We start from the raw sequence: 25551 nt of genomic DNA, 5'->3' as shown, positions 1-25551 counted from the left end.
TGTTGAAGAAAATAAATCTAGATACTGTTAAATGTTGACAAACATCTAGATACTGTTGAATGTTGAAGAAAATAAATCTAGATACTGTTGAATGTTGAAGAAAATCTAGATAATGTTGAATGTTGAAGGAAATACATCCAGATACTGTTGAATGTTGAAGAAAATAAATCTAAACACTGTTGAATGTTGAAGAAAATCTAGATACTGTTGACTGTTGAAAAAAATAATTCTAAATACTGTAGTACTATATATTCCATATGTGAACGATGTAGATAGCTTTCGAATACTTTTGTAAGCTACTGTACGTTATACTGAAAACATCCAAGAAGCTTTTTGGAAACTGTCATCTTACATCTAAAGTTTCGCGTAATATGGTTTTTCGTGTACCTGGCTCTCGAGTGCTTTGCATACTCGACTCGTACTAAATATTGCAATTCATGCGCGATCAAAGCAGTCTAGCGACAGCCTCGAATGGGAACAAATGACAATGAGCGAAGGTAGAGTCGAAGGCGTAAATATTTTCTCAGCTGGCCGAGCCAGAAGCTCAGGAATCGAGCGTCCATAAGGCGCGACTGTGAAATCCGGAAATATCGATTTCGCGCGACCTAGGCTCGTCTTTTTTTTTCAGTTCTAATTCTTCTGTTTATTCTGGCGACGAAGACTCCGGAAATCGGAGCAGTTTTTCACGTCCATGCCTTTGAATATTCCCGACTGCACCGCCTCAGCGATCTTCTTTCGCAAGAAAAATAATATTCGGGCTTTGAAATCAAAAAGAAGACCTTCGCTGGAATTTATTATTTATTTGTTAGGCTGCAAACCTCTTTTTGACATACTTTTTTTATTGAAAAATTTATTTTCCAATACTAGTGATTTTAATGAAAAAAAAATTTTTCGACATGTGTATACCAAAACTGTGATTAGTATTTTTGCAAAATTTTGAAAATTATATGTGGATAATATCAAAATTATTTTTTGGAAATGTGGATAATATCAAAATTATTTTTTGGAAATGTGGATATCAAAATTATTTTTTGGAAATGTAGATAATTTCAAAATTATTTTTTGCAAATGTAAATAATATCAAAATAATTTTTTGGAAATGTGGATAATATCAAAATTATTTTTTGGAAATGTGGATAATGTCAAAATTATTTTTTGGAAATGTGAATAATATCTAAATTTTTTTTTGGAAATGTGGATAGTATCAAAATTATTTTTTGGAAATGTGGATAATATCAGAATTATTTTTTGGAAATGTGGATATCAAAATTATTTTTTGGAAATGTGAATAATATCTAAATTATTTTTTGGAAATGTGTATAATATCAAAATTATTTTTTGGAATTGAAACGAGTGTTTTTTTCGACCAGGAATGTCTTCAAATGAAAATAGATGTAACGTTCCTTTAATCGTAATGTGACAAACATAGGGGATCAACGTCTACTTTTGTAACACGTGTCTCATTAGGTTTGGGATTCTTTCGACGAGCCACGTAACTCCAGTGACAAACGTGTCGCAGGATTCCTTGGATTTTGCAACCGACGAAACTGTGCTGTCGCCTATTGGCGAACGTGCAACCTTGTGCAGCGGTTTGTATCGATCCCTCAGGACCAGGGACCTCTCCCCGATAGCCTTGCATCCAGTTTTCGTCCACAAGGTGGCCACACTTTTGGGTAACCGTCCCCCTCGACAAGTTTCCAGACACCCATTTTCCCATTCCACACTATCTTGTTCGATATTTATAAAACACCCGGTATATGTGACAATCTGGAATCTAATGAAAGCTTCTATCGTGAGAAGGAGCAAAAATTTTACGTAATAAATTATTTATTGAATTATTTTTCATTCAAGTTCAGATGTTGAAGAAAATAGATGTTGATGAACTGTTGATTTTTAAAGATCGGATGTTGAAGAAAATAAATGTAGATAAAACTGTTGAATTTAAAAGATGAGATGCTGAAGGAAATAAATCTGGAGATGACTGTTGAATTTTGAAGAAAATAAATCCAAAGATGACTGTCGAATTTTAAATAAAATAAATCAAGAGATGACTGTTGAATTTTAAGGATAAGATATTAAAGAAAATAAATCCACATAGTCTTGTTGAATGTTACAGATCGGATGTTGAAGAACATAAATCTAAATACTGTTAAATGTTGAAAAAAATAAATCTAAACACTGTTGAATGTTGAAGAACGTAATTCTAGATTCTGTTAAATGTCGAAAAAAATAAATGTAGGTTGCTGTTAAATGTTGATAAAAATCTAGACAGGACTGTTGAATTTAAAAGATGAGATGTTGAAGGAAATAAATGTTGATAAAACTGTTGAATTTAAAAGATTGGATGTTGAAGGAAATAAATGTAGATACAACTGCTGAATTTAATCGATGAGATGTTGAAGGAAATATATCTAGAGATGACTGTTGAATTTTAAAGAAAACAAATCCACATAGGCCTGTTATATGTTAAAGATCAGATGTTGAAGAAAATGAATCTAAATACTGTTAAATGTTGATGAAAATAAATCTAAACACTGTTGAATGTTGAAGAAAATAAATGTAGGTAATAAATGGAGATAAAACTGTTGAATTTAAAAGATGAGATATTGAAGGAAATAAATGTTGATAAAACTGTTGAATTTTAAAGATTGGATGTTGAAGAAAATAAATGGAGATAAAACTGTTGAATTTGAAAGATGAGATGTTGAAGGAAATAAATCTAGAGATAACTGTTGAATTTTTAAGAAAACAAATCCAGAGATGACTGTTGAATTTTAAAGAAAATAAATCCACGTAGTCCTGTTGAATGTTAAAGATTAGATGTTGAAGAAAATGAATCTAAATACTGTTAAATGTTGACGAAAATAAATCTAAACATTGTTGAATTTAAAAGATGAGATGTTGAAGGAAATAAATGTTGATAAAACTGTTGAATTTAAAAGATTGGATGTTGAAGAATATAAATGGAGATAAAACTGCTGAATTTGAAAGATGAGATGTTGAAGGAAATATATCTAGAGATGACTGTTGAATTTTAAAGAAAATAAATTCACGTAGGCCTGTTGAATGTTGAAGATCAGATGTTGAAGATAAATAAATTAAAATTGTTCAAATTATCAGTTTTTATAATACGTCATAATAATGCCATCATTTAGTTTCATTTTTCTTATGACTATAACAAAGTTTTCTAGCGACAATACAATATTAAATTATATATTTAAAATATTTCTCTAAATTCCAGTAAAAAACTAACATATGTGACGACCTAATACAACGAATAAATCGATGTATAATAAATTTATCTGTCGATAAAAAAAAAGTTTCTCAATTTTAGAAATATTTTTCTGTGCTTATTATTCCGAAATTATTCTTTGTTTTCGGAATATGATAAAAGTTGGGGTTTTATTGCAGAGTCAGAGGTAATTTTAGCGTCGTATCCGTGAGCAGCTTCGTTTTTATCAATTCCCTCGTTAACGCCGGTGGAATTTCTCGTTAATTCGAACGATGACGACGAAACCCCAACAGTATTGTTGAAACGAGTCCATCGCGCGTCGTGCAACATGCAATTTCACACCGTGTGCTTAACGAAACCGAGCCGCTCGTGTGTATTGGCATAATTTCGCTGTTATCAACACGCGTCTGGCCGATATCTTGGCGCCTGCGTGGTCGTGAACGTGCATCTCTCTGACGACGATTGCAGCTCGATGCAATGGCGTCGATACCAGCCATAGGCGTCCACACAATTATTCGTATTCGTGAATAGTATAAAAATTATGCAAACGTAAATAAAAAATTACATAATATTAAACCGTTTCATAAATTCGTTTAATATTCTGAAATTGACGAGGATAAAATTTGCAATTTTTACAAATAAAATTCATAAAAAATTCATAGAAATTTGAAACAAATAGATTGTGTCAAAGCTCGAAGTTTGGAATTCAGATTGAATTTTTAAACAATTTCCAATCGACTCAAAACAAAATTTCGTTCTTGTATATAATTCGAGACGTTTGATACAGTTTTTTATTATGAAGTGTGGGATCGGGAAGATAATGACTCCGCTCTGTTCCGTTCCGCACAATTTTATTGTTGCTGTCGTACAACGACGTGACTCGTGGTGCGGGTTACGCTCGACTCTCTGGTACGATCATCGCCACCGTACCAAGAGGCCTTCAAAAACAAAAGACGGTCAGAGACGACGACAACGGCTTTTCGGCTCACGCGGCTCTGGTCGTCTCGTGTGCAACCATCGTCTCGTGTGCAACCATCGTCTCGTGTGCAACCATACATTGTAGCGGCTTCGAACGGCTAAGGCGTATGTGGTGCCTTGGCCGCCACACTACCCCCCTGCCAGTAATTGGCACAATTACGAAAAATTGACCGACTACATTACCACTACCATTTACTCTATTATATAAAATACGTTATCCTAACTAAGATTTACATTACAGTATTTGAACAGAGTTGAAAAAAAAAGGAATTTACATGGAGTTTAATATATAATACGTAATACCTAAAAATACATGAAAGTACATAAAAGTGATGGAAAAAAATAAATGGTATATGATACTTATTATAATAATGCGCAAGCCTTAAGTACTACCGCGTAATTTGAAATCGCTCGGGAAAACGTACGCGTCTACCTGAACGCGTGACACGTTGCTGTATAACCGGCGCATTGTCAGGTACGTTTGTTTGTGTGACCGGCTGATTTTCTATGCTCACGGGATCCGGTCTGTTTTCTGCTAGCATATAAGCAGGCTTTAGCCTTTCAATTGATATATTTATTTCCTTACCTCTAATGTTTATTGTAAATGTTTTTTCGCCTCGGCGCACTACGGCGTATGGACCTTCATAAGCGGGTTGTAAAATAGTTTTGGCTGAATCTGTTCGGATGAAAACATGTGTTGAACTGCTAAGATCTTTGAAAACGAATGTACGATTAACGGAATGGCGTGAAGCATTAGAGGGACTCAATTTAGAAAAATGGTTGCGTAGTCTATTAGTAAAATCGGAAGCATTTTCTGTGCCTTCCGCTGAATGCGAAGACAAGAACTCTCCCGGTAATCTTAATGGCTCGCCATAAACTAATTCCGCTGAGGTAGCGCCGAGGTCTTCTTTCCAGGCGGAACGAATACCGAGTAGAACCGTCGGAAGTATTTCTGTCCACCTGTCGGATCCGTGGCACCTTATAGCCGACTTGAGCTGTCGGTGAAAACGCTCTACCATCCCATTGGCCGCTGGGTGATACGCCGTTGTGCGAAGGCGTGTGGATCCAATTAAATTGTTCAGCGCAAAAAATAATTTGGATTCGAACTGCCTACCCTGATCGGTGGTAATCCGTACGGGAGCACCAAACCGCGCTACCCAACCGTCATAAAAGGTTCGAGCTACGGTTTGGGCCTCCTGATCGACCATGGGGAAGGCTTCCGGCCACCGCGTATATCTGTCTACACAGGTCAGACAATACCTGAAACCTTCGGACACCGGTAAAATTACTATGTCTAAATGAATGTGTTCGAATCGCGCAGAAGGTTTAACAAATGTAGCCAATGGTGCAGTCACATGACGGGAAATTTTTGATCTTTGGCACGGTATACAGCAACGTGTCCACGTGCGAACATCTCTTTTAATCGACGGCCAAACATAACGTTGCGTTATGAGCTTGATCGTCGCGTTAATACCTGGATGTGATAATACATGTAACATATTAAAAACTGCGCGTCGGAAAGGAGGGGTGACATAAGGTCTTACATTCTTAGTCGAAATATCGCAAAAAATTTCGGAAGACGTGCCAGGCAACGAGACTTTGCGTAATTGCAGGCTAGATTCGCTATTCAACAACCGCTGCAACTCCTCATCCTGGGCTTGCGATTTTGCCAATTCTTCGAAATTAATCGAGTGGTTAACCGTTTCCACTCTGGACAGTGCATCGGCAACGACGTTGTCTTTACCGGAAATATGTTGAATATCTGTAGAGAATTGCGCAATGTAATCTAGGTATCGGAATTGTCGAGGAGAGCATTTATCTAATTTCTGTTTGAAAGCGAAAGTTATGGGTTTATGGTCTGTAAAAATCGTGAAATGTCTGCCTTCGAGCATATGTTTGAAATGTTTTATTGCTAAATAGATAGAAAGTAGTTCCCGGTCGTAAGCTGAATACTTCTTTTCGGCAGATCCTAATTTCTTAGAAAAGAATGCTAATGGTTGTCGTTCGTTGCCGACGCACTGATGTAAAACAGCTCCTACGGTGTAATCAGAAGCATCGCAGGTAACCGACAATGGAGCGTTGACCGCAGGATGAGAAAGCAGGGTTGCGTTTGCTAAACTATTTTTGGTATTTTCGAAAGCCTGACGCGCTTCCGAAGTCCAGGCTATCGAGGTCTTGCCCTTTAAATTGCCGGCTAGAAGGTCGTTCAAGGGTGCTTGAAAGCGAGCGGCATCTGGGATAAAACGGCGGTAAAAATTAAGCATTCCCAAGTACTGCCTCAAATCCTTCGCGTTTTTCGGAAGGGGAAATGACTTTATGGCTTGTACCTTGCCGGGCAAAGGTTGAGTGCCGCTTTCATTTACCCGATAGCCTAGAAATTTAACTTCTTCCTGTCCGAACGTGCATTTATTCGGATTAACAACAATGCCATAATCTTTTAATCGTTTAAATAATAATTCTAAATGGCGCAGGTGATCGGCTTGGGATTCTGAGGCGACCAAAATGTCGTCTATATACGCGTAACAAAAATCGAAACCGCGTAAAATTTCGTCGATAAAGCGCTGAAATGTTTGCGCGGCATTTCGTAACCCGAACGACATGTACGGGAATTCAAAAAGCCCGAACGGCGTTGTAATGGCCGTTTTTCCGACGTCTTCCGACGCAACCGGAATCTGATTATAAGCTCGGACGAGATCTATTGTGGAAAATACCTTTTTGCCACTCAGTTGTTGCGCAAAATCCTCAATGTGACGCACGGGGTATCGGTCGGGAATTGTCCGTGCGTTTAACGCTCTATAGTCACCGCAAGGCCTCCAAGCTTCTTCGCCCTTCTTCGGAACCATATGAAGGGGTGCTGACCACGCGCTCTTCGAAGGACAAGCGATGCCCATCTTCACCATCGCGTCGAACTCCTTCTGGGCAGCCCTGAGCCGGTCCGGTGCAAGCCGCCGCGGCTTGCTGGAAACGGGTGGTCCAGGGGTTGTCTCGATGTAATGCACCGTTTGGTGCGTAGTCCTCATCGGGGTGCCGCTAGGCCGTGTAAGTTCCGGCATCTGCATCAGGAGCTGGTGGTAAACGGTAGTCCCTGCTACTGTCTTCACCGACGGCGTTTCATCCTCGGCTCGTGTTCCGCGGACCGTTAACGACGTGGTCCGATCGACGAGGCGACGATTGCGGATGTCCACCATAAGATCGAAGTGATCGAGAAAGTCTACCCCGATTATGGGTTTTGTAACATCCGCAACCACGAATCGCCACACGAAATCCCGTCGTAGGCCGAGGTGCAGGTTTAACGACACTGTCCCGTAGGTGTTAATTACACTCCCATTCGCCGCCGCCAGCTGGTACTCCGATCTTTCTCGCAATCCGCCTAGCAGGCGGCGCGGAAAAACGCACAAATCGGCCCCGGTATCCACTAAAAATTCCGTCTTCGAGCTGTTGTCTAAGATGAAGAGGCGGCGTGATGCTGGATTTGTGTCGCTGGCCGCCATCAACGACTCCCCAGGTCGTTTCCCTGATCCGTGGCGTTCCAATTGCACGGTGCAACGCACCTCTGCGCGGCCGGACCGAACCGCCAATGGTACCAGCATTTCCCTTGATGGTCCATTTGTCCTCCCGCGGGCCGCTCTCGCGATCGCGATAGAGATCGTCTGCGGTAGCGCGAGTTTGGATGATTTCGGTGGGTCCACCTGCGACGGGAAGATTGCCCCTGGTCCACCAAGGATTCACGGATGGCAGAAATTTCCTGCCTCAAGGAAAGAGCCAATTGCGACATCTTAATGTTTAACATGGCCTCGATGCTCGGGCCCGGCGGGGGTATTTGGCAGGATGAAGATACGCTCGTAATCGCGGCCTCCGTGACGTGTACCCGCGGTGTCATCGTATCCGCGACAGCGTCTGCCAACTCTGCCACCTTATCCAGCGGGGTGTCCCGCTGCGTGGCTAAAATCACCTGCATATTAGCAGGTAGCCGGCCCATCCAAAGCGTCCGCAATACACCGTCCGAAAAAGCCGTACCGGCCAATCCGCGCAGGTGACGAAGAAATTGGGACGGTTTTCTGTCCCCGATTTCCTCGTGTTCCAATAACCGTCGCGTTTTCTGTTCCTGCGAAGCACTAAGCCGGCGAATAAACTCATTTTTGAGCGTCGTGTACGGATCCGTGGCCGGAGGATTCATGATAATGTCTCTTACTTCCGCGGCGTGTCGCGCACTTAACGCGCCGAGAATGTACCCGAATTTCGTGGTCTCCGACGTTACATTGGATACCTCAAAACTTCTCTCTACCATTGAAAACCACATCTCCGGGTCTCCCGGACAAAACTCGGGTATCCGTACAGCGACGCGATCAACTGCCAACGGCACACCCGCGGATGTCCCTGCGTTAACGTTAGGGTCAGTCATTTTACCAGTCTTGGTCACAAAAAAAAAAATAGTTTCACCGCACACACACACCGCGCTTACTATTTGTCAGACCGTGTCCTTTTCTTATGTCCTTAACACTATACACTTATTTCTCTACCCTAACTAATATTGTCCGTATACGAAAAATGTCCAAATTTTCTTAAAAAAACTTTACTTGCGCGGCGAGATCACGTCGGGGTCACCAATGTGGGATCGGGAAGATAATGACTCCGCTCTGTTCCGTTCCGCACAATTTTATTGTTGCTGTCGTACAACGACGTGACTCGTGGTGCGGGTTACGCTCGACTCTCTGGTACGATCATCGCCACCGTACCAAGAGGCCTTCAAAAACAAAAGACGGTCAGAGACGACGACAACGGCTTTTCGGCTCACGCGGCTCTGGTCGTCTCGTGTGCAACCATCGTCTCGTGTGCAACCATCGTCTCGTGTGCAACCATACATTGTAGCGGCTTCGAACGGCTAAGGCGTATGTGGTGCCTTGGCCGCCACAGAAGATACTAAAATTAATTTTGAAGATCAGATGTTAAGGAAAACTAATCTAGTTATTGTTGAATGTTGAAAATAAATGTTGACACTTTTAAATGTTGAAGAAAATATATCTGGATACTGTTGAATGTTGACGAAAATCTAGATACTGTTGAATGTTGAAGAAAATAAATCCAGATACTGTTGAATTTTAAACAAGTATTGTATCAAAGCTCGAAATTTGGAATTGACACTAACTTACAGAATGAAATTTTCTTGATCGTGCTTTTGATCCTAATTGCATGAACATTTTTGTTAGCTTGTAATAAAATCAAATCTTGCAAAAAATAAAGTACAACAGTCTCCATACTTATTAATCAATGTGAAAATATCAACGTTTTAATGAAAAGCGTTGAACTACATTTTAATAAAAAATCAAATTCAAATCGTTCTAGTTTTTTTCGGTTTTCTTGGGGAATTTTTTGTGAACGAACTGTAAGACTTTTTGCAATCAAATTTGCCAGGTTTATTTTCACATATTTCAGTGATATTTTAGAATTTTTTAGGCAACAAAAAGTTAACCTACCGAGACCAAATAAATAATTAAAATTTCTGTTAATATTTGTTAAAAATTCTCTGTAGATTTTCCAGAATTTCTACGATTCTCTAAGACCATTTTCGAGGACACTTAACAATTACAGAAATTAATTTCTAATTGCTAATAACCATTAACTTTTAATTGCAATTTCAATTTCGCTCGATCAATAAAACAGAAATCTGTAATATCGTTATTCTTAGAGATAAAAGATTTAATTGCTCAGCGATTAAAGAGATCACGTCTAAGGAAAAAAATCCTAATCTAGAGCAGAGATTACTTTCTATCGACATGCACGTACCGTTTGTTTTACGAACGACACACGTTTGTCTTTCTCGTCACGAAAAATATCACGTTTCGCTTCTTTCGGTAAAAAGGAGCACGTTTCGACCGTAAGCTACGAGGAGAAGCACGCTTCGTCTGTTCCTGCAAAAATTAATACGTTTGAGCAGTTGTTTGCAAAAAAAAAAAAAAAAAAATCCCGCGTTTTGTATTCTTCGCCACAGAAATCGATTTCCAGTTCTGTTGCACGATCCCTGGGAAAAATTTTAATGACGGATTCTGGAGCCCAAAATAAGACGAAAATGAAGAAGAGTAATTTTTTAATTGAGGCTTCGTTACAAAGCTATTAACGTTTAAAGTTAAAGTGTGCAGCGCGCGCGGTTCCCGTCTCACAGGCGCAACTTTAAACGTTAATAACATTTTAACGAAGCCTCCATCAACAAATTGGTATTCTTGATTTTCGTCTTATTTTGGCATCTAGAATCCCCCATTAAAATTTTTCCCAGATCAGAATTAATCAGATTTGTATCCCAATGTGATCGCGAGGTGTACTCGAAACAAAGATTCAATTATTTGAAACGATCATACGAACGACGATAGTTTTCCTCGCGAATGTTCGAAATATGCCCACCCTCCGCGACGAAACGGTGTAATATTATTAGTTTCCTTGGCGGAATACCAAAAATGATGTTCGTGAGAAGAGATGAGGATCTACCTGTTTGCTTGACAAACTGAAATGTGCTTTTTTTAGGTCACACGATATATTGTCGAGCGATATTACGTGCTCTGAAAAGTCTGATAAATGGACCGGAGATTTTTATGGAGATTTTTTTCTTTATTAACAAATGGTAGCTTCGTAGAGGGTTGTTTCAACCCTTAAATATATATATTAATTTATACTTTATATATTTGCATATCAAATACGTTTTATAATTTTTTTTTTATAAACATCTGCAGTCCAGTAATTAAAAACACATAAATAATGTTAAATGTTGAAGAAAACCAATCTAGATAGGATTGTTGAATTTTAAAAATCAGATATTAAATACAGTAAATTCACATTGAGCTGTTGAATTTTAAAAACCAGATGTTGATAGCCCCGTATTTCCAATACTCAATTTCGTCACAATTTCGTATTTTTCCGCGTCCCCGTCGCGATCGTTTGGGAATTTTATTATCGCGAGGATCGAGGAACGATCGACGCGTATCCGCGATATGGATCGCGAAGCTTGTTTGCTGGGTAAATTTCAATTTCCTAGCAACCCCTCTCGCCTCGAGGAGAAACTCGTTTCTTTCTCGAGGCGCGAGCGATACAAAGGAGAACCCTCTCGGCGTAGTTCGAACAGCTATTTATGAAACAGCACGCGTCCTCTAACGACGATGGCTTCTTTGTGGACAGCGAGTTCGATGCATTTAGTTTCGCGGCGTCGATCGTTCCTCGATCGGGCTCATCGATTTCACGGCGTTTGTTGCTCGAGACGGGTCACTTGGAATTTATTCTCCCACCAAACAATTATGTCGTACACGAACAAATTACGTAAATAAACATTGCACCTCGACGTTGGAAAATTTAGATAAAAGATGAATATTTTTTAAATTTAAAAGTTGAAGATTATGTCCGAAATGTTTTTTGCTCGGTTCTGTAGTTGATATTTCAATTCAGGTCTGATTTAGAGACAGATTATAATAAAATTAGTATAATAATATTATACTAGAATTCAGATAGAAATTTGAAATTTTAATAGGGGATTCTAGAGCCCAAAAAAAGACGAAAATGAAGAATAGTAATTTTTAAATTGAGGCTTCGTTAAAAAGTTATTAACGTTTAAAGTTAAAGTGTGGAGCGCGCGCGGTTCCCGTTTCACACTTCAACTTTAAACGTTAATAACTTTTTAACGAAGCCTCAATTAAAAAATTACTATTCTTCATTTTCGTCTTATTTTGGGTTTCAGAATCTCCCTTAAAAATTTTAAATCTCTATCTCAAATTATATTAAATTTTTCGGTCCAGGACCACCCATGGGACACTCGACTCGACTCGTGCTTCCTATTTCATTCCATGTGCGAACTGTTTCTTGTATGAACGAAACTCTGGACCCAAGAAAGCACCGTCGAGACTCGTGCGTAGTATATCTAATGGCTGATTATCGCGTACACGTATTTACACGCGCCTCGTACGAGCGTTCTAAGGTGACACGAGCACCTTTTTGCGACGTTCGAGCATTCCAGTCACGCGTGTCTGATCCAAACATCGTCCATCCTCGATCCCCCCCTCTGGATCTACTACACTGATCCAGACGAAACGAGCGGAGAATTAATATCGACCTCGATATTCGTCGTTGTTTTATTTATAATTTTCTTCCTATTTTTTTTTTTCGTCCGCGAGAGTTCCCGTTAAACTCTATTCGTACAGCCAACGTTCATCATGAATAATAAGCTTGCGAATCACGATCGCGTCGACGGAAGTGCGTTTGAATAATCGATCACGATTTTAATCCCACGGCTGGCGATCGTGGCTCGAAAAGACCGATTGTGAGCGGAATTGGCGAGCGTTCGACGGTAAAACGCAATTAAAATTTTAAACGTCCGTTTGAGGAATCACTTTGAGCGATTTTAAATATAAGAGATTGTAAAAATAGATAATTTTGTACTTTGCTTACTTAAGAAATAAATTTAGTTACGGGTGATTTAAAGGAATATTAAATAAATGAAATGTGGGGAAGTTAAATAACAAATTTGATAGTTAAGTAGGCTCTCAGTATAGACTGAATTATTTTATTGTTGATTTTTATCAAATTGGTAAATGGAAATCAAATTTAACACTTTGACTGCCACGTCACCCATATATGGGTGGCAGAACTTTTAACAGTAGAACTGTAACAATGAATTCTCAAGTTGAAATGTTAAAGAAAATAAATTTTAATAGGCTTCGTAACTTTTAATGAAGTTACGAAAGCAACTACTATGTCAACTTTTGAGTTGTGTAGTTTACAATTGCCTAAAATGAAAGTTTTAGTCCCGTAAACAATTTTAGGATTTTAGACTGGCAGTCAACGTGTTAATCATCGCTAATCAACTGTGTCGACTCTTAATATCAACTAAATTATTTTACTGTTGATTTTTACCAAATATGTAACTGAAAATCAACTTTAATTAACTTAAATCAACTTAAGTTGGCTCTGAATCTCAACGTAATTATATTACTGTTGATTTTCACCAAATTGGTAAATAGAAATCAACTTCAATCAATTTAGATGGATTCTCAATATCAACAGAATTACTCTACTGTTGATTTTTACCAAATTAGTACATGGAAATCAACTTAAATCAACTGTGTGGACTCTCAATCTTAATTGAATTATTTGACTTTTGATTTTTACCTAATTGGTAAATGGAAATCAACTTTAATCAACTTAAAACAACTTAAATGGACTCTCAATATCAACTGAATTATTTAACTGTTGATAATTACCAAATTTATAAATGAAAATCAACTTAAATCAACTTAAGTGGGCTCCCAGTCTTGACTGAATTATTTTACTGTTGATTTTTATAAAATTGGTAAATGGAAAACAACTTAAATCAACTGTGTGGACTCTCAATCTCAATTGAATTATTTGTCTGTTGATTTTTACCAAATTGGTAAATGGAAATCAACTTTAATTAACTTAAGTGGACTTTCAATATCAACTAAATTATTTTACTGTTGATTTTTACCAAATTTGTAACTGAAAATCAACTTTAATTAACTTAAATCAACTTAAGTTGGCTTTGAATCTCAACGTAATTATATTACTGTTGATTTTCACCAAATTGGTAAATAGAAATCAACTTCAATCAATTTAGATGGATTCTCAATATCAACAGAATTACTCTACTGTTGATTTTTACCAAATTAGTACATGGAAATCAACTTTAATCAACTTAAATCAACTTAAGTGGACTCTCAATCTCAACTGAATTATTTCACTGTTGATTTTTATCAAATTGGTTATTGGAAATCAACTTTAATCAACCTAAGTGGACTCTCAATCTCAACTGAATTATTTTACTGTAGGTTTTCATCAATTTGGTAAATGGAAATCAACTTTAACCAACTTAAATCAACTTAAGTGGACTCTGCATCTCAACTGAATTATTTTACTGTTGACTTTTACTAAATTTCTATATGTAAATCAACTTTAATCAACTTAAATCAATTTTAATCAACTTTAATCAACTTAAATGGACTCCGAACCTCAACTGAATTATTTCACTGTTGATTTTTACCAAATTGGTGAATGGAAATCAACTGAAATGGACTCCGAATTTCTACTAAATTATTTCACTGTTGATTTTTACCAAATTGATAAATGTAACTCAACTTTAAAGCATTCAAAAAATACTAAACCAACAGAAGATTACATAAATTTTCAAATAATTACATTCACATATATTAAACAACTATCCACTAAACTTTTGAATATAACAAACTCAAAAACCATATAAATTGCTCATTCATCTACTTCACCAATAAAATTCCCGACTCATCCACAATTCTAACCCAATAAAACAAATTCAAATCAATCAAAATACCAAATTCAACATCAAATCCCAAATCTAAATCGCAAACCACCTCGAATCGACTGCACACGGTCAAAACCTCGGATTTCGATACAAATTTCCATCAGTTCGATTTGTCGATAACATCTATGACCGTAAAAAGAAAAAAAAATGTCTATCGCGGGGGAAACCAATTTCCGTCGGATCCGCTCCCCCCTCCTCGACATGTCCGAGCCCACGGTTATGGTTGCAATCCGTCGCCATTCGTCCTCGTGACAAATCGTGCAACCCTCCATCAAGGGGGGAGGGGGTGTACAAAGTGAAAAATAAACTCACCCGCAGATCCAAGAGTGCCTTCTCCTGGGCACGTTGCTCTGCGGAACGAGCAACAATGGCACCGTGCCTTTGTTGCTTCCGCTATTTCCGCCTCCGTCGCCGGCCGGAAGCCGGAGCTCCGGTACCTGAAGGCTGCTCATCTTGGACCGTGTCGCGCTTCACGTCACCAGAACGACGTCACCCGGGCGTCCTCCGCGCTTATCCATCGGTCAGGCATCACCGACCACCTCGATCGTACGGTTTTTATCAACGAATCCACGGAAATCGTGCGTGGACTCGAACTGCCCCGGACAGTGGACGCCCCGAGGAGGCTACGGAACGAGCACTTGACGATGAAGCTTTGTATTTTGTCGTGGGAGGGGGACGGTACCAGTGCTATGCAAGACGCAATAAAGTACGGATTTTTTAAGACTTTTTTATATGTGTTTTATTGTTTTTTGATTTGCTAGAGTTGATGAGGGATAGCGAAAATTGGGGGTTGAAATTCTTGATTGGAGATGAGATACTTTTCAGACGATTTGGAAGTGTTTTAAAATTCAGTATGGAAATGTAGATTTGTTTTCTTTGATATCTGATATGGAGAATTTAATAATGTTTTGTTGAATTATTTTTTTCAAGATTCAACAGTATATGGAGTATTGCCAACATTCAACAGTATCCAGATTTTTGTCAACATTCAACAGTATCTAGATTTTCGTCAACATTCAACAGTATATAGAGTATTGTCAACATCCAACAGCGTCTAGATTTTTGTCAACATTCAACAATGTATAGAGTATTATACATTGTTGAAACTGTTGATTGGAGACGAGATACTTTTCAGACGATTTGGAAGTGTTTTAAAATTCAGTATAGAAATGTAGATTTGTTTTCATTGATATCTGATATGGAGAATTTAATAATCTTATGGAGAATTATTTTTTTCAATATTCAACAGTATTTTGAGTATTGTCAACATTCAACAGTATCTAGATTTGTTTTCTTCATCATTCAACAGTGTATAGAATTTTGTCAACATGTAACAGTGTCTAGATTCATTTTCCTCAACATTCAACAGTGTCTAGAGTTTTCTCAACATTTAACAGTGTCTAGATTTATTTTCTGCAACATTTAACAGTGTCTAGATCTATGTTCTTCAACATTCGACACCATTTAGATTTATTTTCTTTAACATCTGATTTTGAAAATTAATTTTTGTAACTCTTTAATTGTCCACGAGAAGGAAACTTTGTTTTCAGATGATTGGAAATTGTTTTATAATTCAGTACAGAAATGTAGATTTATTTTCTTTGATATCTGATCTTGAGAATTTAATAATCTTATGTTGAATTATTTTTTTCAACATTCAACAGTATATAGAGTATTGTCAACATTCAACAGTATCAACAGTTATCAAAAATGTGAAAATCGTGAAATTAAATGGCAATAAAATAACATTCTATCCAAGAAATTCTAAGAAAATTAATCTAGATACTGTTGAATATTGATGAAAACAAGTGTTGATACTGTTGAATGTTGAAAAAAATAAATCTGGACACTGCTAAATGTTGAGGAAAATAAATCTAGACACTGTTGAATTTTAAGGATCAGATGTTAAATAATATAAATCTGAATAGGATTGTTGAATTATAAAAATCAGATGTTTAGGGGATTAATCTAGATAGGATTGTTCAATTCTAAAACAATTTCTAATCGTCTCAAAGCAAAATTTCGTTCTCGTGGACAATGCGAGATGTTTGACATTGACATTGATATGATTTTTCATTAAAGAATTACAAAAATTAATTCTCAAGGTCAGATGTTGAAGGAAATAGTTCTAAATAGGGTCGTTGAGTATTAAAAATCACATGTCAAAGTAAATAACTCTGGGCACTGTTGAAGTTTAAAGCTCAGATGTTGATGAAAATAATTCTAGATAAAATTGTTGAATTTTCGAGATTAGATGTTGAAGAAAATAATTCTAGATAAAACTTTTGAATTTTAAAGAAAATAAATCTAGAGAGGATTGTTGAATTTTACAGGAAACAAATCTAGAGATAAATGTTGAATTTTAAAAGTCAGATGTTGAAGAAAATAAATGTAGATATTATTGTTGAGTTTAAAAGATTAAATGTTGATGAAACCAAATCCAGATACTCGTGAATGTTAAAAGAAATAAGTCTAAAACTGTTGAATGTTGAAAAAAATAAATCTAGATAGGAATGTTGAATCTTAAAAATCTGATGTAAATGAAAGTTCGTTACACGTGTACTACATAAGAAAAGTCTTGAAATTAAATAAAATAGCATTCTAAAGAATTCTATTATAATTGAAATCTCGAAAACATTTATTTGACCAGTCATGCCAGGCAATATATTTTTCTCTGAAAACAAACCATAAGAAAATAAATGAAAATTGGAAAATTCGTCGCACCTAACTATATATGGAAAATCGTGAAATTAAATGGGAATAAAATAACATTCTATGCAAGAAATTCTAAGAAAATTAATCTAGATACTGTTGAATGTTGATGAAAATAAATGTTGATACTGTTGAATGTTGAAAATAAATCTAGACACTGTTGAATGTTGACAAAAATAAATCTAGACACTGTTGAATGTTGAACAAAATAAATCTAGACACTGTTGAATGTTGAAAACAAATCTAGACACTGTTGAATGTTGAAAAAAAAAATCTAGGCACTGTTGAATGTTGATGAGAATAAATCAAGACACTGTTGAATGTTGAAAAAAATAAATCTAGACACTGTTGAATGTTGATGAAATTAAATCTAAATACTGTTGAATGTTGAAGAAAATAAATCTAGATAGAACTGTTGAATCTTAAAACTCTGATGTAAAAGAAAGTTCGTGACACCATTCCATCCAAAAAATTCCAAATGAAATTTTAAAAACGATAATTTGACCGAACCGTGGTAGTTTTAATATTAATAAATTATGCCTCGAAGCAAAAATTAAATTAAAAGAAGAAAGTATTACGACGAAAACCGGTTGTACGATGGAATCGATCTCATAATTTTTATCTGAATCATAACTTATCGCCTCCGACGTTTAAAGTTGCTGGGAATCGAAGGATCAACTTCTGCCAGGTTCACGTGCGGCGCATTTATGTAAACATGGCATGCTCACGGCCATGATTGACGTTTTATCATCGACAAAAAAAAAATGCTCCAACGGAGAAGTAGAGAGGTGGTCGATCGACGTGAGAAACCAAGATTTTTTTCATCGGTAAACCTCTGACATCGTTCTGGGATTCAACAAACAATCGTTCCCGGATCTGACGTTAACGATCACTCGAGCCTGGGTGTCTAACAATTGTCATTCGTCTTAATGAGGTCTGTGGAACAACGTTTGTCGATAATCGCCGTGAATTTCAATGATTTCTCGCCCGATATGTTTCCTATATCCTCCGACCGCGTCTTCGAGCGAAGCCATACGTTGACAATGGCGGAAGCGTCGAGATTAGGGGACGAGTTTGCAGCTAATGAATATAGTGTTCTTCGATGTCATTGTCTATGGAGGGTTTCGTTTTAAGATACAAATAAACATTGAAAATTCGTTCTTCAACACATTGTCTTTGACAAGATTTTTCATTGAAGGATTAAATAAATTAATTCTCAACATCAGATGTTGAGGACAATAAATCTCAACAGGACTGTTGAATTATAGACATCAGATGTTGAAGAATATACATCCACATAGCACTGTTGAATTTTAAAGGTCAGATGTTGAAGAATGTTGATTTAGGTAGAACTGTTCGAATTTTAAAGATTAGATGCCAATGAAAATAAATCTCAATATGGCTGTTGAATTTTTAAGCTCGAATATTAAAGAAAATAAATGTTGATGGGACTGTTGAATGTTAAAGATCAGATGTTGAAGTATCTAATATATCTAATACATCTAATCTTTAAAATTCAACAGTATGTTGATTTATATTCTTTGATATCTGATCGTCAGAATTTAACAGTCCTATCAACATTTATTTTCTTTAACATCTGATCTTTAAAATTCAACAGCTATCTAATCTAGATGTATTGTCATCAACATTCAACAGCCCTCTCTAGATGTATTGTCATCAACATTCAACAGCAATATCTAGATGTATTGTCATCAACATTCAACAGCCCTACGTAGATGTATTGTCATCAACATTCAACAGCCCTCTCTAGATTTATTGTCATCAACATTCAACAGACCTATCTAGATGTATTGTCATCAACATTCAATAACCCTATCTTGATGTATTGTCATCAACATTCAATAGCCCTATCTTGATGTATTGTCATCAACATTCAACAGCCCTATCTTGATGTAATGTCATCAACATTCAACACCCCAATCTAGATGTATTATCATCAACATTCAACTGCCCTACGTAGATGTATTGCCATCAACATTCAACAGCTCTATCTAGATGTATTGTCATCAACATTCAACAGTATCCAGATATATTTTCATCAACATTCAACAGTATCCAGATATATTTTCATCAACATTCAACAGTATCACGATATCAAATAAAATCAATCAAAAATAAAATAAAATCTATTTAAAATCTCCAACGAATTTGCTTCGATACCATCGAATTACAATCATTTCCCCACTCTACCAACAAATTTGTTACTCCGTCTTCTAACACCAAGGAAAATTTCCTCAATTTTCGCGTCGAATTTAAATATTCCACAATCGTTCCCAACCAACAAAAAACACTAGGATCGAAATTAATAATAATAATCGACGAGAATTCGCGATAGAGAACGCAGAGCTTGTTGTCGCAAAAACGTCGATTGAACAGCATCGAAGACAAGCCCGGCGCACGCAGAATGATCGATTATCGATCGACCTGGCACGCTGCGACTCCTAGATAATACGCAACGAGCGGTCGTTTATTAATTATAATATAATAAGGGTCGCGTGTGCAGCTGCATCGTCGTGCAACGCGATACACATTAATTGCGCAGGCTGAAGCCTTTCTTTGACCCTTTCCCCCATGCTGAACACGACCTGGTGCTACGACGTGGTTCACTGAGACCGAATCGCGCGTTTATTAATAATAATAGCAAACGCGCGCCTACGTCGTCGACGGTTACCTCTGCACGATCAAACTTCAACTCCCTAACCCCTTGTTTTTCCACTTTTCTGTTCGACCATGGGCCCTCTAGTTTTTTCCCCAGCGCCGAAAATATACTATATTATAAACACTATAAATATAGAAATAATTCAGGTGTTTATCAGCTATAACGACCACAATTTCTAATATCCTTGGATCGAGAAAATATACCGAAGGTTGATGATGGTTTTAACATTGTAAATATTACTAAATATGCAGGGTGTTAGGCCAACCATGGGAAAAATTTTAATGGGGGATTCTGGAGCCCAAAATAAGACGAAAGTGAAGAATAGTAATTTTTTAATTGAGGCTTCGTTTAAAAGTTATTAACGTTTAAAGTTAAAGTGTGCAGCGTTGCGCGGTTCCCGTCTCACAGGCACAACTTTAAACGTTAATAACTTTTTAATGAAGCCTCAATTAAAAAATTACTATTCTTGATTTTCGACTTATTTTGGCCTGTAGAATCTTCCATTAAAATTTTAAATTTCTATCTGAATTTTAGTATAATATTATTATATTAATTTTATTATAATCTGTCTCTAAAGCAGATCTAAATTAAAATATCAACTACAGAACGCAACAAAAAACATTTGAGACATAATCTTCAACTTGTATTAGTATTCTTGATTTTCGACTTATTTTGGGCTCTAGAATCTCCCATTAAAATTTTTCCCAGGGGTAGCTGAACACCTTGTATAGTGAATATTAATGCAAAATGATATTTGTTACTTTAAAATTGAGCGTCATCACGGTCGAAACGAGAAAAAAATAGTCCCTTTGGCCTCGGCCAACGATGCCTCTAATCAGAAAAGAGACTCGCCGCGCCTTGGCTCAAAAGACGCTCTCGTTTATGTGTGTGTGTGTGTTTCCTGGGACGCGAAAAACTATTCATTCCCTTGACATCTTTCTTTCAGAGCGGCGACGATAAAGCGTAGCAATGTCGGCTTAATTACTGTTTCCTTCGCGCCTCCGCGACGTGGCCACCGTCTTCCGGTTACTTGCCATTTTAGTTTTCTGTTCGACAACGCGGAGAGACCAGAAAATATGGAATATGATATGTTTATTTCTGTAGCATCTGGTGTTGAAAATTCAACAGTATCTAGGTTTATCTTTCTCAACATTCAACTGTACCTAGATTTATTTTCATCAACATTCAACAGTATCTAGACTTATTTTCATCCCCATTCAACCTTATCACGATATCAAATAAAATCAATCCAAAAATCCATCCAAAATAAAATAAAATCTATAAAATCTATTCTCTTCAACATGCAACAGTATCCAGATTTATTTCCATCAACATCTGATCCTTAAAATTCAACAGACTTATGTGGATTTATATTCTTTAACATCTGATCTTTAATATTCAACAGTCCTATCTAGATTTGTTTTCTTCAACAATCAACAGTATCTAGATTTAATTTTTTCAACATTCAACAGTATCTAGATTTATTTTCTTCAACATCTGATCTTCATAATTCAACAGTCCTATCTAGATTTGTTTTCTTCAACAATCAACAGTATCTAGATTTATTTTCTTCAACATTCAACAGTATCTAGGATGATTTTCTTCAACATTCATCAACTTTTAATCGACGAAAGAATTAAATTCACCATTAGCGGAAAATTTTCCGCGATCAAAGTGCTTCGACTCTGCCAGAAAAGGCAACAAACGCAAGGAGCATATTGTATTCGTTACGATAATGGCTGGAACGGTTCCAAAAATACACAAGATATCGGATTTTCGCTGTTCCGTAACCTTTGGCCCTCCGGTCGAAAAGCTTTCGATTCGTAGACCGTTTAATCTTATTGCACGGAAGCTCCAATTACTTAAGATCATTCAATTTCGACGAAAGTCCGTGTCGGTAATTCGGTTGACTTATCTGCAAACTGAACCCTGTTATTTCATATCGATTTTGTGTGAGCACAGACGCGAACGAGGTCTACTTCCTCGATGAAAAACGCCTAATTGCAAAACATTATATTAGGTGCATAAAGTAGCAAACAAAATCAAATGGACGAGCAAATGAAATGATTGAAATTTAAAGATTCAATGTTGAAGAAAATAATTCTAGATACTGTTGAATGTTGAAGAAAATAATTCTAGATACTGTTGAATGTTGAAAAAAATAATTCCAGATAATGTTGAATGTTGAAGGGAATAAGTCTAGATACTGTTGAATGTTGATGAAAATAAATCTAGATACTATTGATTGTTGATGAAAGTAACATTGTTAAATGTTGAAGAAAATCATTTTAGATACTGTCAAGTTTTGATGAAAATACCATCCACATAGGCCTGTTGAATTTTAAGGATCAGATGTTGAAGAAAATAAATCTATACACTGTTGAATGTTGAAAAAAATAAATCTACACACTGTTGAGTGTTGAAGAAAATAAATCTACATACATAATTTGATTATCGTGTTCTACTTTGCACACTAATGAGGCGTTGGAACGACTAAATAAAATAAGCTGTCCCGCGCGATTTTAAGGGGAAAGAGTCCATTGTAGTCCGTCTCTGGAATCTTCCTCGAAGCCTTGAGGGTTCGAGTGCAGTCGACAGTAGATAAAGAATGAGGGAAACTCGAGAAAAACCGATGCAATCGATGATCCCTGTTTCTGCGAGTGACGTTCCCCGCAGTTTCGGACGTCAGAGAATTAGGGGGAGTTTCTACACGAGATTCCTTAATAATTAGGATACCGGGGATTCCATTTCTGTCGCGGAGAGACGATCGGAATTCGCGCGCGGTGCAGAACACGATCCATCGAACGCACTCGACGTGGATACATCAACAAACAGAAAGCCACGAATCGCTAAATGGGATTCTCTCTGGGGTTCCATCGTTACGTAACAAATAGCAGAAATCACTTTTAACACGTTGGTTTGCCAGACCAAAACCGTGTCATATTCTGCAAGACTAAAATTTTGATTTTTAGAAAACTAAACTGCGTAACTTGAAATTTATTTTTTGTGAGCTTGATAAAATTTATTTCCATCGAGGAAAGCTTGAGAATTAATTTTTTCTGATTTTATAGTGGAAAATATGGGTCACGTGATAGTGAAAATGTTAAATTTTTGAAAATATAAATAAATTTTTTTAGATAACAAATCATTCTGGAAAAATTATTTTTGGTTGCAGGGGGGAATTGCAATTATTTTTGGTCAACAGACATGTCCTCGAATTCCTAACCATTTTCGAGAAAAAAATTCATTACCGAAAATGAAATTAAAAATTCATAACTCCTGAACGGATTGAAGGATTTTAATGTTTCAAAAGGCAAACGACGCGAATTTTAGTGCAGAATATGTAGAAATTATAAAAATCTTGGAAAAATTGGTCCTCATCGCCATAAATTCAGAAAACCCCCATAAAGATGGTGAAATTTTCAAACGTCCATAACTCTTACTATAGTGAATGGATTTTATTGAAATTTAGTATGGAGGTAGAGTTCATGGATACCTTCAAAAAAGTACTAAACAAAATTTCTGTAGGACGTCAAACAAATTTATTAAAACTTAAAAACGAATTTCAAAGTAAAATCGATAGAGGGTAGGTACTGAAATTTTTCGACGAAATTGAAAAATTTCAAATTATTCTAAAAAAATTATTTTTAGTAGCAGGGGGGAATTGCAATCATTTTTGGTCAACAGACATGTCCTCGAATTCCTAACCATTTTCGAGAAAAAAATTCATTACCGAAAATGAAATTAAAAATTCATAACTCCTGAACGGATTGAAGGATTTTAATGTTTCAAAAGGCAAACGACGCGAATTTTAGTGCAGAATATGTAGAAATTATAAAAATCTTGGAAAAATTGGTCCTCATCGCCATAAATTCAGAAAACCCCCATAAAGATGGTGAAATTTTCAAACGTCCATAACTCTTACTATAGTGAATGGATTTTATTGAAATTTAGTATGGAGGTAGAGTTCATGGATACCTTCAAAAAAGTACTAAACAAAATTTCTGTAGGACGTCAAACAAATTTATTAAAACTTAAAAACGAATTTCAAAGTAAAATCGATAGAGGGTAGGTACTGAAATTTTTCGACAAAATTTAAAAATATCAAATTATCCTGAAAAAATTATTTTTGGTTGCAGGGGTCAATTACAATCATTTTTGGTGATTAGATATACCCTCGAAATCCTAACGATTTTCAAGAAAAAAATTAATTACCGAAAATTTATTCTCAAGATGAGATATTATAGAAAATAAATCTAGATAAGATTGTTGAATTTTAAAGATCAGTTGTTTAAGAAAGTAAACCTTGATACTGTTGAATTTTAAAGATGAAATGTTGAAGAATATAAATCTAGATACTGTTGAATGTTGAAAAAGATAAATCTAGATACTGTTGAATGTTGAAAAAAATAAATCTAGATACTGTTGAACGTCGACCACCCTGTATACGTCTCATATAATATTAAAAAAATGATATTTGTATTTACAAAGCGACACAACCACGGTAAACGTTTCGTGGCGTTATAAATAATTCATAATCGACTTGAAAAGTCGTGGAAAAGGTACACATACCGTTGTATCTACAATAAATTTTATCCATTTTGGCATTTTCGTTAAATAGAATGCACATTTTTAGGAGGGGGAGGTGGGGGGACATTTCCAATCCTCTTTCACTCGATGCTCCGCCCTTTTGTGGTACCGGTTTTCAATTACATTTTCATCAAAATACGTTCGACGTGACCAATAGCAATGGCAAATTGGTTTCCCATTGTTACGTCAAGCGTGATGATGGTAAAGCCATAAATATTCAAAACTAAAGTCAAAATTTTCATATTTAAACAGAAAATTTTGCATGATTTAAATAAACTGTTGCAAATATATTTGAAATAAAATTTCTGACAAGTCACGTTCTCGTTAGCATGTTTGAAATTTTTTTTGTTATCGATTTGCATAAATTTTGTTAAACGAGGCATTTATAAAAAAAAGTTTCCGTAGTCGTTCATAATTATCTTTACGTAAGTTTTGCGGTTAGTTAGGAAAAGAAGAAGCATTATGTACAGTTGGGGATAAAATTAAGTGGATAGGTAGAGGAAATTAGGAGTGTTATGGTTGTTTGAAAATTGGACAATTTTTATGGGGATTTTTATAATAATAATTCTTAGAATTTCTAAATATTCTCCATTAAAATTCAATTTATTGGAATTGTGAAAGGTTAAAATCCTCCAATTCGTTCAGGAATTATGATTTTTTATATATGCATTTGAAATTTTGGGAAAATATTTATGGTCAGGCAATTTATTTTCGGTAAAGAATTTTTTTCTCGAAAGTGCGTAGGATTTCGAGGGTATGCTTATTGACCAAAAATGATTGTAATTGGCCGCTACAACTAAAAGTATTTTTTCCAAGACGATTCGAAATTTTTTTTTTCCCACCCAAAACTTTCAGCACCTACTCGAATTTTTTTCTCGAAACTGAGTAGAATTTCGGGGGTATGTCAATACAACAAAAATGATTGAAATCGATCCCCCAAAGCAGGAATAATTTTTTTAGAACGATTTGAAAATTTTTTTTTGGCGAAAAATGAAGGTTCTCTCGATTTTTCTTAAGAATTCGTTTTTG

The 25551-nt window shown here is 36.2% G+C and overlaps 1 protein-coding gene across 3 annotated transcripts in view; it reads right to left on the bottom strand.

Annotated features, from left to right (window-relative positions):
- The window catches only part of LOC122402960 (cAMP-specific 3',5'-cyclic phosphodiesterase), a 437543-nt gene that overhangs the window by 291752 nt on the left and 120240 nt on the right, over window positions 1-25551 (bottom strand). The window contains exons 2-3 of one of the 3 annotated variants that reach the window (XM_043406178.1): window positions 19854-19858; window positions 14853-15163 (exon numbers count right to left, since the gene is read on the bottom strand). The exons of 1 other annotated variant lie outside the window; for it this stretch is intronic. In XM_043406178.1, the coding sequence (XP_043262113.1) occupies window positions 14853-14992 (140 nt within the window). In that variant the 5' untranslated portion in view covers window positions 14993-15163; window positions 19854-19858. The remainder of the gene's footprint in view (window positions 1-14852; window positions 15164-19853; window positions 19859-25551) is intronic. One more of the 3 variants, XM_043406176.1, reaches the window with a different exon arrangement.

The sequence above is a fragment of the Colletes gigas genome, unplaced genomic scaffold (genome assembly GCF_013123115.1).
Source record: "Colletes gigas isolate AHSC1104 unplaced genomic scaffold, ASM1312311v1 Colletes_gigas_Sc00042, whole genome shotgun sequence".
Classification (NCBI taxonomy): domain Eukaryota; kingdom Metazoa; phylum Arthropoda; class Insecta; order Hymenoptera; family Colletidae; genus Colletes; species Colletes gigas.
Note: the sequence above shows the minus strand (reverse complement) of the source record. Positions and strands in the feature narration are given on the sequence as shown.